The sequence below is a fragment of the Crocodylus porosus genome, unplaced genomic scaffold, assembly GCF_001723895.1.
Source record: "Crocodylus porosus isolate Cpor-Errol unplaced genomic scaffold, CroPor_comp1, whole genome shotgun sequence".
Lineage (NCBI taxonomy): Eukaryota > Metazoa > Chordata > Crocodylia > Crocodylidae > Crocodylus > Crocodylus porosus.
This window is the reverse complement of record NW_017728906.1, coordinates 199,671,207-199,686,703: the sequence shown is the minus strand read 5'-3', so window position 1 is coordinate 199,686,703 and position 15,497 is coordinate 199,671,207. Positions and strand designations below refer to the sequence as shown.

The 15,497-nt window shown below is 55.2% G+C and overlaps 1 protein-coding gene across 3 annotated transcripts; it reads right to left on the bottom strand.

The window, feature by feature from the left end:
* Positions 1-2,159: 2,159 nt before the first annotated feature.
* On the bottom strand, positions 2,160-7,508 carry LOC109306862 (secreted frizzled-related protein 2-like). Of its 3 annotated transcripts, none has more exons than XM_019530488.1 (4): positions 7,206-7,504; positions 5,568-6,054; positions 4,334-4,411; positions 2,160-3,838 (listed from the first exon to the last, which is right to left on the bottom strand). In XM_019530488.1, exons 2-4 carry the CDS (start codon positions 6,046-6,048, stop codon positions 3,534-3,536), a joined length of 864 nt encoding a protein of 287 aa, XP_019386033.1. In that variant the 5' UTR covers positions 6,049-6,054; positions 7,206-7,504; the 3' UTR covers positions 2,160-3,533. The 3 variants fall into 3 exon arrangements, with proteins under 3 accessions (XP_019386033.1, XP_019386034.1, XP_019386035.1); XM_019530489.1 differs by lacking the exon at positions 7,206-7,504 and adding an exon at positions 6,185-6,370; XM_019530490.1 differs by lacking the exon at positions 4,334-4,411 and having other exon boundaries at positions 7,206-7,508.
* Positions 7,509-15,497: the final 7,989 nt, after the last annotated feature.

The following is a 15,497-nucleotide window of genomic DNA, read 5'->3' as shown; positions in this document are numbered from 1 at the left end:
TCTTTAGATTGGTACCTCTTAGCTTGGCTGGAATTGTTCACAGTAACATAAAACTCCGGGCCAAATAAATGCAGTGAACATTACTTGCACAGGGCATGAGTTTTTAGGGGCTGTTTGGTTGGTTTTTGGGTTTTTTTGTTTTTTTCAGATTCCTTAATATTTTCTAGAGATGGCTGGTATGTCTTTGAAGGTAGATTGTAGAGATCTAAGTGTAGAATCATAGAAAGTCTGGCTAGGCCTCTTTCTATGGCTCAGGAGGTCACCTAGGCCAGCCCCCTAGACAAGCACACTTGTGCTGGCCAGGCTGCATGTCCCCTGTCAACCTGGTGGCAGGAAGCACAGCATGGTGCTGTGCGGCTCCTGGGGCAAAGGCGGCAGGGCACAGAGACCCAGCCTGCAGTGGGCAGCCCACCTCTGCCCCCACGCACAGATCTGGGGGGCACCTGCCCCCTATGCCTCTCCTGAGGTGCATGCAGCAGTGGGAGCCACCCACCCATGGCTCTGTCTCATGACCTGCCCCTACCCCACTTGCTCCCCCACCATGGGGGCCCCAATCTGCCCCCCCACCCCTTCCCCTCCACAGACTTACCTGCTGGGTGCTGCTCTACACATGATGGGAGAAAAAATCCCGAGATTTGAGGGTCCTTTTGCAAGATCATGAGCCAGACTGGATTTTACTTAGAAATTGCAACTCTCGTTTCCGAGAGTTGGCATTACTGCCTTTGTAACTTGTTTCTTATCCCAAGTTATCCAATCTTCAAGTTCCATACTCCAGATCAGACTAAGCTTTTGGTTTTGTTTCCTTCTATGGAAATTGTTGTACCTGGTTTGCCTAGCGTACCAATCAACACTCCCTTTTTTTTTCCTGTTGCTTCATAAGGCACTCTGTACAATTTTATTGCTTTGTTTTGGGAAGGCCTAGACTCTGGCTGAGAGCTTTAGCATAACACAATCTGCCCACTACAAAGATCACTCCCAGAGCTTCAAGTAAAAGACATAGCTAAATGTGCATCCCCTTCTTCCTATTGTGCTGGAGTTGGATTCATGCATTGTGGCTCCTTATTGCAGAAAGAAAGATTTTAATTTTTGTATTTATTTATTTTTGGAAGTCTGTGGTTCTCTGAGTATTCAAGAGGGGGCAGGGAAATGGTTAAAACAGCATGTTGGCTGCACCCCTTCCAGGGTGCAGACAGTGAAACTGTAAGACCACTTGGTTTCTTTTGAGTTGTCAGCTTTGTCTGTCTGCTCCTGTTTCGCAGTAAGTGCACCAAAACGGTGGCAATTTAACCCTGTTTCATTCATACTGCCACGATTCCAGCTTTGCTCACTGCAGAACAGGAGCAGATGAACCACGGGCCCCTTCTCATCCCCTCCCTCTCTCTTCCTGCATGCGCCACGGCATCCTGCTGCAGGCTGTCCAGGGATGGTCAAGGCAGGGACTGCCCTGTACTGGTGGGTCCCCATCTCTGCTGGAGGGATAACAGCCTTACAGAGGGAAGCGGGACTGGGAAGGGGCCCGCAGCCTGTTCTTGGCTGCCACATCCTCCCCCACCCCCAGCCCGTGGGGTGACCACCATGCTGCACCCTCAGCCCAGCTAGGTTGCATCCCCAGCTAGTCTTACAGAAAGGCTGCTCCAGAGTCTCATTCAGCCCCCCTCCCATGCCATCTTCAGACCCCCCTTCATTTGAAAAGTCCCCAAGACCCATTTTCCAGGCTAAACTACACAATGGCTGGAGTAACCGGCACAGGGTTCAATTAAAATCGTCCTGGAGCAGCCCCACCCCATGTAGGTACCTGGGGAGGTGGGCTGGGGGCTGCGGGGCCTGCTAGCTGTGCAGCTGGGGGGCTGCCAAGATAGCCTGGGGGGCTGGAGGAGTTGCCCTGGCCCATCCTGCCCCCCGGTTGCTGTTTTTCTTGAAAAACAAAGGTTCTGTGCCTGGTGGGGCTGGAACGCCAGTGCCCTCAGCACTGCCAGCCTGGGGGCCTCCGCTGCCTGCCGAGGGTCTCAGCAAGACCCCCAATCATCTGTGCTTATGTCTAGCCTCCAGCAAGATACCCAGACTCTCTGGGCTGCACGTGCTCCACCTATTCAATGGGACAAACTCCTGCAAACCTGTCTTGGAAAAGGTGCGGGTGATCCACGGAGGAAGCAGCCATCCCTGGAAAGCCTGGGACGTGCATGAGAGCTGCACCACGGGGTGGAGTTGTCGAACTCTGCCCAGCAGCCGAAAGCGTAGCCGACCGTTTAGCTGTACCGAAAGACAAAGAGGGCAGAGCTATGGGTACCCTCCAGCCTTGATGCAGAACGTTGAATCTTTAAGTCGCCTTCACGTTATGATTTTTCTCCATGTCTTTGGTCACGCCAGGACTGCGGGGAGGTAGGGGCAGTGCATTTAGTTATACACAAACCCCATCCCCATATCTGGTTGCTGATTGGCACAGCAAGCGGTTTTGTACCAGGGAGGCAGGGCTGCAAGGGACCCACTGGCCATCACCTGCTGTCTCCAGGGCATGAGGACGGCCCAACCGAGCTCTATGTTTCTCTGCAGAGCGTCTCCTTGCAGGAAGGTCCCTTGGGCTGCAGAGCCGGGAGATGATTTGCGGGGATGTTTGCATGGCTGGTTGTCTCACACCAGGAGAGAAAGGGACTGATGCCTCCTAAGAGTCCTTTCCCTTAGGGGTGTTGGCTGTAGCCATGTTGGTGTAAGGACATAGGTAGACAAGACTCTTTGGGTAAACCTGATATCTTTAATTAGACTTGTTATTAGTCTTTCCCTTTGAGTGTGTTCCTGGCTGTGTGTGTGCCAAGAAGTGACAGGGAGGCAGAACAACGAGCAGGAGATTTTTATTGAAGCAAGTTCTCCGGTTCAGCAATGCCGGCAGGTCTCTCCACAGAGCCGAGCTATCAGCAGGACGGGCTCCAGAGTTGGACTGTAATGCCAGCCCAGGGAACGGGCCAGACTCCTCCCCAGACTCCCTGTCCCCAGCACCCCCCACATCCTCAGGGACACTAATGCACTACTCCATGCACAGATGTGTGCAGGTGGTGCGACCGCTGCTGCGCACGTGGTCTCAGGACCCATGCACACAGAACCAGCCTCAGATTTCCTCGCTGGGGCTGGAGGGAGCAGGGAGACAGGCCATTTCCAGAGGGGGACAAAGCGACGCAACCATGCATCCCAGAGGCCCCACAACACCCATCCCCTCCTCATCTCCTGGGCAGGTGTCTTTTTTGGGGTGCACAAATGCAGCTGTCCGGGGACAGCTGGGGTGTGGGCGATCAGGCTTAACACTCAAGCTGCAAGCCAGGGCATCAGAAGCAGGCACGGCCAGGAGGGGGAAGCAGTGGGTCCAGACTGGAGCCAGGAGCATGGGGGCAGGAGCAAGGAGACAGCGGGCAGGAAGCAGGAGTGAGGAACCGGTGGCAGGGCAGCAGGCCGAGATCCCGGACCCATGTGGCTGTCAGGCTAGCCGGGGGCTGGGGGCCTGTTTCTGCAGGTACGACCTGGCTACATCTAACCTGTTCTGCTCTCTAGCACTGCAGCTTCCTCACTGCCCGGCTCAACCTCTTCAGCTCCTTGTCCCCCCGCTGCCACCGCCGGACCCAGGACAGGACCAGGCGGTCGGCCACCCTGTGCCCCATGGCCAGCAGCACGCTGCTCGGGCCGCGGAGCTCCTCGCAGGTGCAGGCCTCCCCGTCCATCAGCCACAGCACGGGCTGCCTCTGCTCCTCTTCCGACCAGCCCTTCTGCTTGTAGAGAGTCCGGCTCTTCAGCTCAGGGATGACTTTGAGGTCCCCGTCCACATAGGACAGGGCTTTGATGCTCATTCGCAAGGCTGCGGGAGACAAGGAGGGGGGACAGGTTGCAGCAGGGGCGGCTGAGCGGGACTGAAGCAGGTGAGGCAGGTTCACCCGCAGAGGACGAACATCTGGAGAAGACAAGACTGAGGGGGGTTGAAGAGGAGCCTTCAGCTCCCTGCAGGGGGGCTGCAAGAGGATGGAGCTGGGCTGGTCTCAGATACCAGCGATGTCTTTGCCCCATCTCAGCAGCCAAGCTGGAGACGGCACCCAGCTGGTTTAGGGGGACTGGATGTTTGGACCGGGAGCTGTGCATGAAGTTGAGCATGAAGTGCTTTGGTTCAGGTGGACCTGTGCTTTGGGGTTTTTTTGGCCTTGACCTCACTCCATCCTCCCTGCTTATGGGTTTTCTTTCCCCCCAGCGTGTTGCCCAGGTGCCGCATGAAAAAGGACTGCCTGGCTCTATCACTTGGCTCAAGCCAGCTCCCTGCAGCACTGCTCCCAGACCCACCAACCCCATGCAAAACCCTCACCGAAGTCTTGACTGCAGAAGTTTTCCAGAAACTCCTTCTCATTTTGCCCGAAGCTGACACAGGCTGTGCAGACGGCATCTGGCAGAGAAAGGAAAGCAATGCTGAAAGCCAGAAGAGAGAAACCGTAGCAAGGAGCAGGGGAAAGTTTGTGTGGTTCGCAGCAGTTAGAGATCAGGTCTGTCCCTCCTGGTTTTCCTAGACCGGTGGTTTCCAACCTGTGGTCCATGCACCCCTGGGGGTCCACAGACTACGTCTAAGGGGTCCACAAAAGATGACTACGATCAATCAAAAGGATGTGAAAGCCCACACTTACAATTCAAAGGGGTCCGCGCCTCCATTCGAAATATTTTTAGGGGTCCAACAAATGAATAAAGGTTGAAAGCCACTGGCCTAGAAGACTTTTCAGATGACTGAAGAGCCACCCAGAGAGAACTGAGATGGGTTTAATTCAGGCTGGTACCATGTCTTGGCTTCATGTATTTGTTTCCAAATGACTAAAATGTCTGCAAAACACTTGGGAGAAAAGACTTCACTGGTAAAGGAGGCAGCACCTGGGCGGCTTCAGGCAAGTCTCAAGCCACACAAGTGGCTGGAGAAATCACAGGGAATGGATATTTGCAAGAGAAAAGAAAACCCATTAGAAAAGCCCTCCAGGGGTGAGAACAACCCAGCACCAACCACTGGCAGGTCACCTCTGATTGAATTAAGGGCAATCCAAATTGTTCCTGGTCTGCAAAACACTTGAGTCAGTCAGAGGGTGATTTAATCACCCATCAAGGGAGCAGAAATCCAATAGATGTAATGACTGGAAATGAGTCAGGGAGGATCAGTAACCCTTCCTGCAGCTCCCCACCCGCTGTGGGGGTGCCACTATACCCTGGGCGGGTGCCGGGCAGGGGGACAGCCCAAGGGCTGGGGAAACCAGATGGTCCCAAGACCCTGAGATCCCAGAGGGGGATGTCTGCATGCAGAGGAGGGGGCGGCTGCAGCCATGGCACAGCTGTTCTGCATTTCCAGGCTACCGCAGGCCCGGTGGAGGGGAGACACGGAGTGGCGGGGAGGGCAGCTGTGTCTCGCACAAGCAAAGAACCAGCCCCAGGAGACCCCATTAACCAAGCACAGACTCTGGGGACCCCTAAAACGGGATGAGGGCTGGGTGGGGGGGTATGAACCATCCTGAGCAACATCCTCCAGCCAAGTGGGAGGTGTCACCCCCAAGGTCTCCCCAGCTCACCTTCCTTCAGCAGCGAGGGCCTGTCCCCAGGGCCGGCGGGCGGCACACACAGCTCGTCACCCTGCGGGAACCGGCTACAGTTGAACATGTCGGGCCAAGGGAAGCCGAAGGCGGCCATGACCGGGGCGCAGCCGTCCCGCACCTCCTCGCAGAGAGCCCGGCAGGGCGAGACGGGCTCCCCGAGCTCGCTGAGGCAGACGGGAGCAAAGAGGGAGCACAGGAACTTCTTGGCGTCCCCGTGACAGTTCTTGGAGAGCAGCGGTGCCCACGAGGACGCCTGCTGCAGGGCTTCCTTCATGCTGTCGTGGCCCAGCAGGTTGGGGAGCCGCATCTCGGTGTAGCCCACGCCGTGGCACAGCGCCATGCCGCGGGGGATCGGCTTGCAGCTGCTGCGCCGGGAGCCCGCGGGGAAGGGGAACGGGGCGGCCAGGGCCCAGGCGCAGCCGGGGAGCAGCAGGGCAAGGGGCAGCAGGGCAGCCATGGGGCTCTGCAGGAGCAAGAGGACACAGGCCGCGGGGTTACCGACGTTGGCTGGGCTGTCCGGGAAGGACCCGGAGCGTGTGCACAAGCTGCGTGAAAAAAACTTTGGTAACTTTGGGTGTTACGCACCATCTCACCTATTTTATTCCCTCCTGAGAAGCGATTCAGAAGCCAGCCACCCCAAGCCTTGTCGGGCAGCACAGAAATCTAATCAATCATCCCATGTGGCCTAGCCCCTTGGCACCGGGACAAGGGGGAGTTGCCGATTTAGTGCTTGGGGGTTGGCCCCAACTGACTTGTCTGGGGTCGAACAGAGCTTTTCATCTGACCCCATGCAATTTCCACCCCCACCCCTCCATTTGCCCTAAATTCCCCTCAATGTCCTCACCATGCCTCAGTTTCCCCGCATCCATTCTGGACAGACCTGACACCCCTTTGTTTCCTGCGTAGTGGCCAAAGCTGAGCTCCCGGCTGGCAGAGACGGCCTGCAGCTCCATCCACCATCTACCAGGTCCTTGCCTCCTACGCGCTGCCAGAGGGGAGCTGCCCCTGCACCCACAGCTCCCCCTTGCACCCACAGGCCCCCCTGCACCCCATACTCGCCCTGCACCCACAGCTCCCCGTGCCTCCCTCCCACCCCCTGCTTATGCCATCACAAGGGGGGCCGGTGTGAAAGAGGGAGAGTGCCCTGTGCTCCATCCACATATGCTCCCTGCCTTTGGCCCCAGCTCTGACACTGGCTCCCTGGGAGACCTTAACCATGTCCCTACCCTTGCTGTGCCTCAGTTTCCCCATCTCTAACATGATGATCATGCTCCCTCCTCTCCCTATCTGTGTAATGGATGGGGATGAGTGGGGTCAGAGAAGGGCCAGGGCAGAAAGCCCCGCTTTGTTCAGCACAAGGGTGCCCCCACCTTGGTCTTAACTCTCAGCTCCCCACTGTCAGGCTGCCGCCCACCCCTCAGATGGCACCGACCCTCCGGGATGGGTCTGCTCGTCTCAGCCCAAGCCCAGGACCTTTGCTCCCCTCCTTCTACTCCAGCCTGTTTTCTCTGGGATCCATTCCCCCACCCAGACCCTGAAGATTGCGCTTCCAGCATGCAACAAAAGACCCCAGCCCCAAGCCAGGCCTGCTGCTCGCCCCTCGGGATGCGGTACCTTCTGTGCTTGGAGCCAGGCGAAGCAGCCTCCTCTGGTCCTGGGCCCAGCAGCTCCAAGCAAGTGCCCCCTTCGGGGACCCAGAGCCTCTTCTCAAGGGTGCAGAGCCTCACCTTCTTGAGCTCCAAACCAGGATGTTTATCCTCTGCAAATGATAGGTTTGGGTCCCAGGCTTTGAGCACAAAAGTCCTGGGAGGTGGGGGGGGTTTAACGGCAGGAAATCCCCAGCCTAGGAAGGGGCTGTAAAAAACCCACCGTGTAATTAGACCTCTTTGCTCCAGAACAATAAAGCAGGAGCTGCAGGCGCTGCAGGCACCCATCCACCCATGCTCCCTCCAGCCCTGCCCACAAGGTCCCCCATCCGGGTGGCAGCCAGAGGGATAGGAACCAGCTGGGATTTTGCAAGTGCTTATCTGCAGCATCAGAAAGGGGCTGGGATGCACATGAAAGCCCCCAGGTCTTTGCCCCAGCAGAGCCAAGCCGCCCTGAAAGCATCTGCAGGGAATTATCCATAAGAGACCAGAGTCTTTTATCCTGGCTTGTCACGAGGAAGAGGATTCGGGGTAAATTGGGAGGGGGTGGTGATGGCGAGACGACCGCCTTGCTGTACTGACATCCTTTGCATGTGCCTCCAAACACTCTGGAGGGGGGTCACCACTAGGGACCTCTGCCATGGATGAAGTGAGATGGGCAAGGAAGAGGCTGGGCATGCTGGACCAGTGAGAGAGCTGAGTTATATATATATATATATATATAAATTTTTTCATGTTCCAGGTCAGCCAAATCAGTTCCAAATAATAAATAATATCGGTTGAGCAGGACAGAGGCCTTGGGATTTGGATGCCCCCAGATGCTACAGGCAAACATCCTTCATCCCAGACTCTTAAGTCTGGGGGACTTCAGATACAGAGACTGGGCCATGACCTAAAGCAGAGTCTCCATGAGATGCTTGCAGCAGAAGGGCCATGTCCTGGGGGTGAGCTGCTCAGATTCCCACCAGCCAGGGCCAAGCTGATACCCCCTAACTGGTCCCTTACAAGGCTGGGCTCTTTAGGGAGCAGAAATAACCTTCAACAAGTGCCTGGCAATTCACGGTCCCATTGACTGGGGGCAGCCACCCACTCCCAACCCATCAAGCGGCCTTCCTTCTCCCCGCAGAGGTGGCCGCCTCATCAGCTTTTCATTTAATCTTCCCTGTTTTAAACAGGAAGGGGGAAATTAGCTAGACCGCAGCAAATTGCTGCAGCCTTCAAGGAGGGTGGGACTTTGGAGCCAGTTCAGAGAAGAGCCGGAGGAATGACTTGCAGCTTTGGCAACATGTCTTCCGGGGTGGTGGGGGGCAGGATGTAGGGAGATTCAGCTCTCCGGCTTCTTGACGGGAAGGCTGAGTGAGGAATTCGCCCCTGCTCTATGAACCCTGGCAAGGGAGCAAGGCATATAAGCCCAGGGGGGCCCTGGCTTAGCAGGCTAAGTTGTACCAGCGCCAGCAGCTGGGAGCTGCAGTGAGTGAGATCGGGAAACAAGGAGCATGGACGTGCTGCTCCACAAGTCCAGGAGGGAGCGGCAGGCTGCAGCTCAGCCATAAGTCACTGGCCCCGAGGCAGGTCCGAGTCCCATGCCGTGTGCGATGCAGGAGGCCGCGGGTGTGCAAGAACTTCCCTGTGCATACGCCAGAGCCCTGCTCCTTGTCTTGCATAAATGCCATGGGTGCATGTGGCAGGAGCTCACGGGGGCTGGGACAGCAGCTTCAGTCCCTGTGAACACCAACAGTGAAGCAATCAGGGCTCATGGTGGAGGTGGCATTTTTTATTTGAACAACTAGATTTTTGCAAAAAAAAGCCTTTAATTGCAAGCTTCCGGGCACAAACCCTTCATCGGGCATAGGAGAAAAGACTGTAAAAGTTCTCCTGGGTAGAAATGAAGTTCATATTTCATAGGGGAGCTGAAGGTGTCGTAAAAATCTCCTGCTTGGAACAACTCATTTTAAATGCAGATTAGGCTCAGAGAAATGTTGGAATAGTCTGTTTACCTCAAAGTTGTTTGGCACCAACAGTGCCAGGCATTTGATACCCCCCAAATGCATGTCTCCCCTGTAGCCTCCCCTGCTTGCCCAGTCCTGCCCCAACCTCAGTCCTAGCCCTGAGCCCCCACTGCTATTGCAGTACCGCCCCTGCCTAGGTGCAGCCTCAGTGCTCCTGCCCCAGCCCAGCCTCTGCTTGGAGCCCCAGGGGAGGAGAGTCCCCATCCCCAGGCAGTTTGTCCCAGTGCCCTGTGGCCCCAATGGGTGGGAGGTCCTTCCCAAGCCCTGCTCTCAACAAACCCATTGCCTCAGGCCCTGCCCTGTTCATTTGGGGGCACTGCCAGTCTCTTTTGCTTTCCAGCAGCCTCTGACCCCTGCTCCATCTCCTGTCCTCCAAACCACACCTCATTCTCACCCTTTTTTTATATGGCGGCACTGCAGCCCCTTTAGCATCATCACTGCTCGCCTCTGGATCCCCTCCAGCTTTTCTACATCCTTCTCAAAACGCCGCCTCCCAGGCTGGACACGGTGCATCCTTTCTGGCAGGTCACTGCCCTGCATGTGGCTATTTGGTTCGTCTGTGTTGAATTTCACGTTGTCTATCGTTCAAGTCTCTCGTGCCAACCCTGTTTCACAGCAGCATTGGAAAGTGGACAAGCATCAAGCAGCAGAAAGGCTGTCAATACACTAAAGAGATTCATTTTACCCATCATTTAACCAGAGCCAGGGTCTGCACAGAGGACCAGACCCATGAATTCAGCCTCTGGCCCCTCAGCAGGTGAAAGAAGCATTGCCATGTTTTATCCTTGCCCTCGTGACCTGGTACTCACTGGACTTCAGAGGAAATTGCTTTGGGAAAGAAAAGGAAGGTTATAGAAGGGCTCTGCGGGCGTGATCTGAGCAGAATGCTGTGTAATTAGCAGCATCAATTACACGCTGCTCTCGGCATGGTCATTGCAGGCCTGGAATTGCAGGTGCATGGGACCTTCCTGGGATCTTGGCTGATTCCCCCACCATGACTGACAGAAGACTGAGGGGGATTGAACAGCAGCCTTCAACTCCCTGCAGGAGGGCTGCAAAGATGATGGAGCTGGACTGGTTTCAATGGGAGCAGATGACAGGACACAGAGCAATGGTCTCAAGCTGCAGCAAGGAAAGCTGAGGTTGGATATTAGGGAAAATTTTCTTGTGAGGAGAGTAGTCAAAGCACTGGAACAGGCTACCCAGAAAGGTGGTGGAATCTCCATCCCTGGAGGTTTTGAAGACGTGGCTTGACAAAGCCTTGGCTGGGATGATATAGTTGGGGCTAATCATATCATACCATATCATATCATATCATATCATAGAAGTCGGGTCTAAGCGACCTTGTAGATCTTCAAGTCCAACCCCCTGCCAGGGCAGGAGAAAAACTGGGCTCAAATGACTCCAGCCAGGTAGGCATCCAGCCTCCTCTTAAAGACCTCCAGGGTAGGAGCCAGCACCACTTCTCCTGGAAGTTGGTTCCAGATCCTAGCCACCCTGACTGTGAAGTAGTTCTTACAGATGTGTAATCTGAACCTCCTCTCCAACAACTTGCGGCCGTTATTCCTTGTTATGCAGGGGGGCACTCAGGGAAACAAGGTCTCTCCCAAAGCCTTCTGGTCCCCCCTAGTGAGTTTATAGACGGTCACCAGGTCCTCCCTCAGCCTTCGCTTGTACAGATTTCATAGACATTAGGGCTGGAAGAGACCTCGGGAAATCATCGAGTCCAGCCCCCTGCCCAAAGGGCAGGAAGTCAGCTGGGGTCATAGGATCCCAGCAAGATAAGCATCCAATTTACTCCTGAAGGTGTTCAGTGTAGGTGCTTGAACCACCTCCGCTGGCTGAACAGGTTCAGATCCCGCAGTCTCTCACTGTAGGGCCTGCCCTGTTGTCCCCGGATCATGCAGGTGGCCTGCTCTGGACCCTCTTCATGCTGTCCACATCCCTCCTGAAGTGCGGTGCCCAGACCTGGACGCAGTATTCCAGCTGCGGCCCGACCAGTGCCGCATAGAGGGGGGGATCACCGCCTTGGCCCTGCTAGAGATGCACCTGTGGATGCACGACAAGGTCCAGTTAGCCCTGCCAACCATGACCTCGTGTTGTTGGCCCATGTTCATCTTGGAGTCAATAATGACCCCAAGATCCCTTTCTGCCTCTGTGCTCTCAAGAAGGGAGTTTCCCATCCTATAAGTGTGCTGCTGGTTACTACTGCCCATGTGCAGCACCCTGCACTTGTCAGTGTTGAAGTGCATCCTGTTTTTGCTAGCCCACCCCTGTAGCCTATCCAGGTCTTGCTGCAGTCTTTCCCTCCCTACTAGTGTGCTCACCTCACCCCAAATCCTGGTATCATCAGCGAATTTAAACAGGTTGCTTTTTACCCCGTCATCCAAATTGCTGATAAAGAGATTGAACAGCGCAGGCCCAAGGACCGAGCCCTGGGGGACTCCGCTGCCCACTTCCCCCCAGGTCGAATATGACCCATCCACCACCACCCTCTGAGTGCGACCCTTGAGCCAATCTGCAATCCATCTGACTGTGTAGGCATCGATGCCACAGTCACCTAGTTTTTTAATGAGGATGGGGTGGGAGACGGTGTCAAAAGCCTTGCTGAAGTCCAGAAAGACTATGTCCATGGCGACACCTGCATCCAATGCCTTTGTGGCCCGATCATAAAAGGCAATCAAGTTGGTCTGACAGAAACCGCCCCTAATGAAACTGTCTGGTTGCCCTTGAGCATCACCCCTGAAGCCGGCCCATCACAGATGTGCTTCATGATGATCTTCTCAAAGAGTTTCCCTAGGACTGAGGCAAGACTGACAGGCCTATAGTTGCCCGGGTCCTCCCTCCTCCCTTTTTTAAAGATAGGGACCACATTGGCTATCTTCCAATCATCCGGCACCTGGCCCGAGCACCACGAGTGCTCGTAAAGCCGTGCCAAGGGCCCTGCAATAACCCCTGCTAGCTCCCTCAACACCCTGGGGTGGAGAGCATCTGGACCCGCTGACTTGAACACGTCCAGCCCCTCCAGAAGCTCTCTAACCCCATCCTCCCCAACCTGAAGTCAGGAGGCATTCCCCTTGAGTCCGTCTGGCATCCCAGCGGGGAAGTCCCGGTCCCTGCACAAGAAAACGGAGGTGAAGAATTGGTTAAAGAGTTCTGCTTTCTCCTCTGGCACAACCAGAGGAGCCACCATATTGCCCAGCGTATCTTGCAGGGGGCTCACTTTTCCCGGTGCTTTCTTCATCCTCCCTATATATTTGAAAAAGGACTTTTTATTATCTTAGTCCTGCCTTGAGCAGGAGGTTGGACTAGATGTGACCTCCTCAAGTCCCTTCCAACCTGAATTTTCTATGAGTTCATGACTGGGCTGGGAAATGATGTAGCCTTATAGCTACAGCTCCTGATGGTCAGAGGGAACAAGGAGCTCCCTAGTCCAGGGGAGTGCTCTGCAGGGCATTTCCACTGCCTTGTCCAGGGCTGTTTAGACAGGCCTGCCCTGGGACGGGGTTCCTGGGGCTGGAGGTAACTGCCTCAGTGCAGTGGTGCCCAAACAGGTGTCGAAGGAATAGACACCCTGGTTTGGAACAGGGACAAAATCTCCCCCCGTTAGGACAGACATACTTTTTGGTTCAAAGGGTCTTCCTACCACATCCCTTGAGCAGGCATTTCTGCAAGCTACTACCAGACAGAAAATCCCCCTTCCTTTTTGGCCTTCACCTAGGAGTGTCCAAAGGGCAGAGGAATGAGGCTTCTGTAGCTGGGAACTGCTCTAGCTCTGACACAGAAGCACCATCTGTCCTTGACAGTGTCCCTTGAGGCTGCACTGTCAAAGGTTGGCGGCCGCAGTCCCCCTTGCCTTCCCTGTGGCAGGGTTGGGTGTGATGCCTGGTGCTGTGCCCGTTGACTGTTGTTTTGCTCAGAGGTTGGGCAGTGAATTTGTCTGGGATGGTCTGGACAGGGCTGATGCTACCTCAGGCAGGGGGCTGGACCAGACGTGAGGTCCCTTCCAGCCCCGCTGCTCTCCCTCCAGTGATCCCTCCAGTTTGCACCCAGCCTGCAATCTTGAGAGACAGGATGGAAATCAGCTCCCTCTCCTGTCAGGATTTCAGCTCTGCAAGGCTAATGAGAGTCGCAGCTTGTTAGGTGGGACATCAAAATCATGGTTTGGAGCATTAGCAGAATTTGCAGGGATTACCAGGGATTAGTTGACAGGGGTCACGGTGTGAATGCTTCTGCTAGGAGGCTGGAAAAAAAAAACCTGACAGCAAAAAAAATGGACATTTCAGCAGCTGAGTCTTCAGCACCAGGGGCTGACTAACCGTGGCAAAGGTGGCAACGTCTCAAGCGCCTGCGTACCAGAGCTGGATACTCCAAAGAGCTAATGAAGGAGTGAGGATATGCCATTGGGTCAACCCCACCTGTGACTGCAGCACAGAGCCTCAGACTACACAACACGTGCTGCAATGCCTGCTGCTTGAAGGCACACGTGAAGTGAAAGATCCCGCAAAGTAGAATAAATGAGTGGAAGCACGTGTAACAAAACAGTCAAACATGGTGTAGCGACATGAAGAGAAGAAGAAGAAGATGGGGCACTTCAGCTCCCTAGAGAATGGCATGACAGGGCGTGAGAAAGGGTCAGGTGCTGGTCATCTCCGTGCAGAAAACGGCTGCTGCCTCAGGCAACTGTGATGATAAATTCCTAACTGCAAAGCGTCCAACTGACTGGCTGCCAGTTCCGTTTCCCATCGGCTCAGATATCCCAGGCCTCTATTCAGCAAGCTAATGGAGAGCAGTTACTGCCTCGGCACACACATGGAGGTCTGCTAAAACCTCTCCAGGGCAGGACTAGAGACAGCATGCTCTCTCAGGATACGTGTGTGTAGGTGTGCACGATGCATTGATCTGTGATGCAAGCTTGTGCCAAGAAACTTCCAGTAGCTCCAAAGGACCAGGATGCTGTTCCTGGGGATGATCACGGACTAGATTTTCTCTCTCTCACCAGGGAAATACGCAATGCAGGCAGGGCCTCTCCGGTAAATGGCTGGAAATAGCAAGCAGGAGATGTGGCCCACATGGCAGGCTGAAGAGAAACGGGCTCTGTAGCTCACAGGATGGAGAGGAGGGTAAAACTGAAATCCACTCTGCTTCTCCTGCCTCGGAGCCTCACAGCCTCGGTGGAGAACAGACCTTTTACAAGGCAAGGAAGGAAGCATCAGGATGAGCTTGGGTTAGGGGAAGTGGAAGAGGGAAACAGCTTCACCAGCCTGCCTTCTGTTTGGAAAGGAGCAGAGGAGCCAGACTTCCAGGCCACTGTAAAGCTCAGCCCGAGGCTGCCTGTGCTCTATTTACCACGTGCAGCAGTTGCGTGTCCTGTTGATCGAATGGGGACAGTCAGGTGCGTTATCCAAATTTCCCTTCCTGCTCCGGAGACACAGGAGGTTCCTCAGCACAAAGAGGTATACCAGCTCCAGACCCGCCCCCCCCACATCTGGGATTTGGCTTCATTAGACACAGGAATCCCTGCATTGGCTCACATTAAACACACACCATGTCCCCCAAAAAGCAGGGGCTGGGAATAGGGGTGCATGTTCTAGGCAAAGAAATACAGTAATAGCAGTTTCAGTCACTGAAGCATCCACGTAGCAAAAGCGACCCCATCCACCGAGAGCAGAACAAACCAGGTTGGGCTCCTTAGCTGCTGCAACTCAGTGACTTAAGTTTCATAGTTTGTAGGGTCGGAAGGGTCCTGAGCAGATCATCAAGTCCGACCCCCTGCCATGGCAGGAAAGAGTACTGGGGTCAAACGACCCCAGCAACGTGTTCATCCAGCCTCCTCTTAAAGCCCCCCAGGGTAGGAGCCAGCACCACTTCTCTTGAAAGTTGGGTCTAGATCCTAGCTGCCCTGACCGTGAAGTTACGCCTCCTGATGTCTAGTCTGAATCTCCCCTCTGCCAGCTTGTGACCGCTATTCCTGGTCACTCCTGGCGGTGCTCGGGGGAACAGGGACTTCCCGAGTGCCTGCTGGTCCCCCCTGATTAGTTTGTAACAGGCCACTAGATCCCCCTCGGCCTTCTCTTGTGGAGGCTGAACAGGTTCAGATCCCGTCACCTCTCCTTGTATGGCCTGCCCTGCTGTCCCCTGACCATGCGAGTGGCCTCCTCTGGCCCCTCTCCATGTTCTCCCCATCCCTCCTGAAGTGCAGCGCCCAGAGCTGGACGCAGTACTCCAGCTGCGGCCTGACCAGTGCCGCA

Coding starts and splice junctions, on each gene's coding strand:
- LOC109306862 (XM_019530488.1), bottom strand. CDS start 6,048: ATGGCTGCCCTGCTGCCCCTTGCCCTGCTGCTCCCCGGCTGCGCCTGG. Junction 4,412..5,567: donor GCCCTCGCTGCTGAAGGAAG/GTGAGCTGGGGA, acceptor TTTCTCTGCCAG/ATGCCGTCTGCACAGCCTGT. Junction 3,839..4,333: donor CTTCTGCAGTCAAGACTTCG/GTGAGGGTTTTG, acceptor TGTCTCCCGCAG/CCTTGCGAATGAGCATCAAA.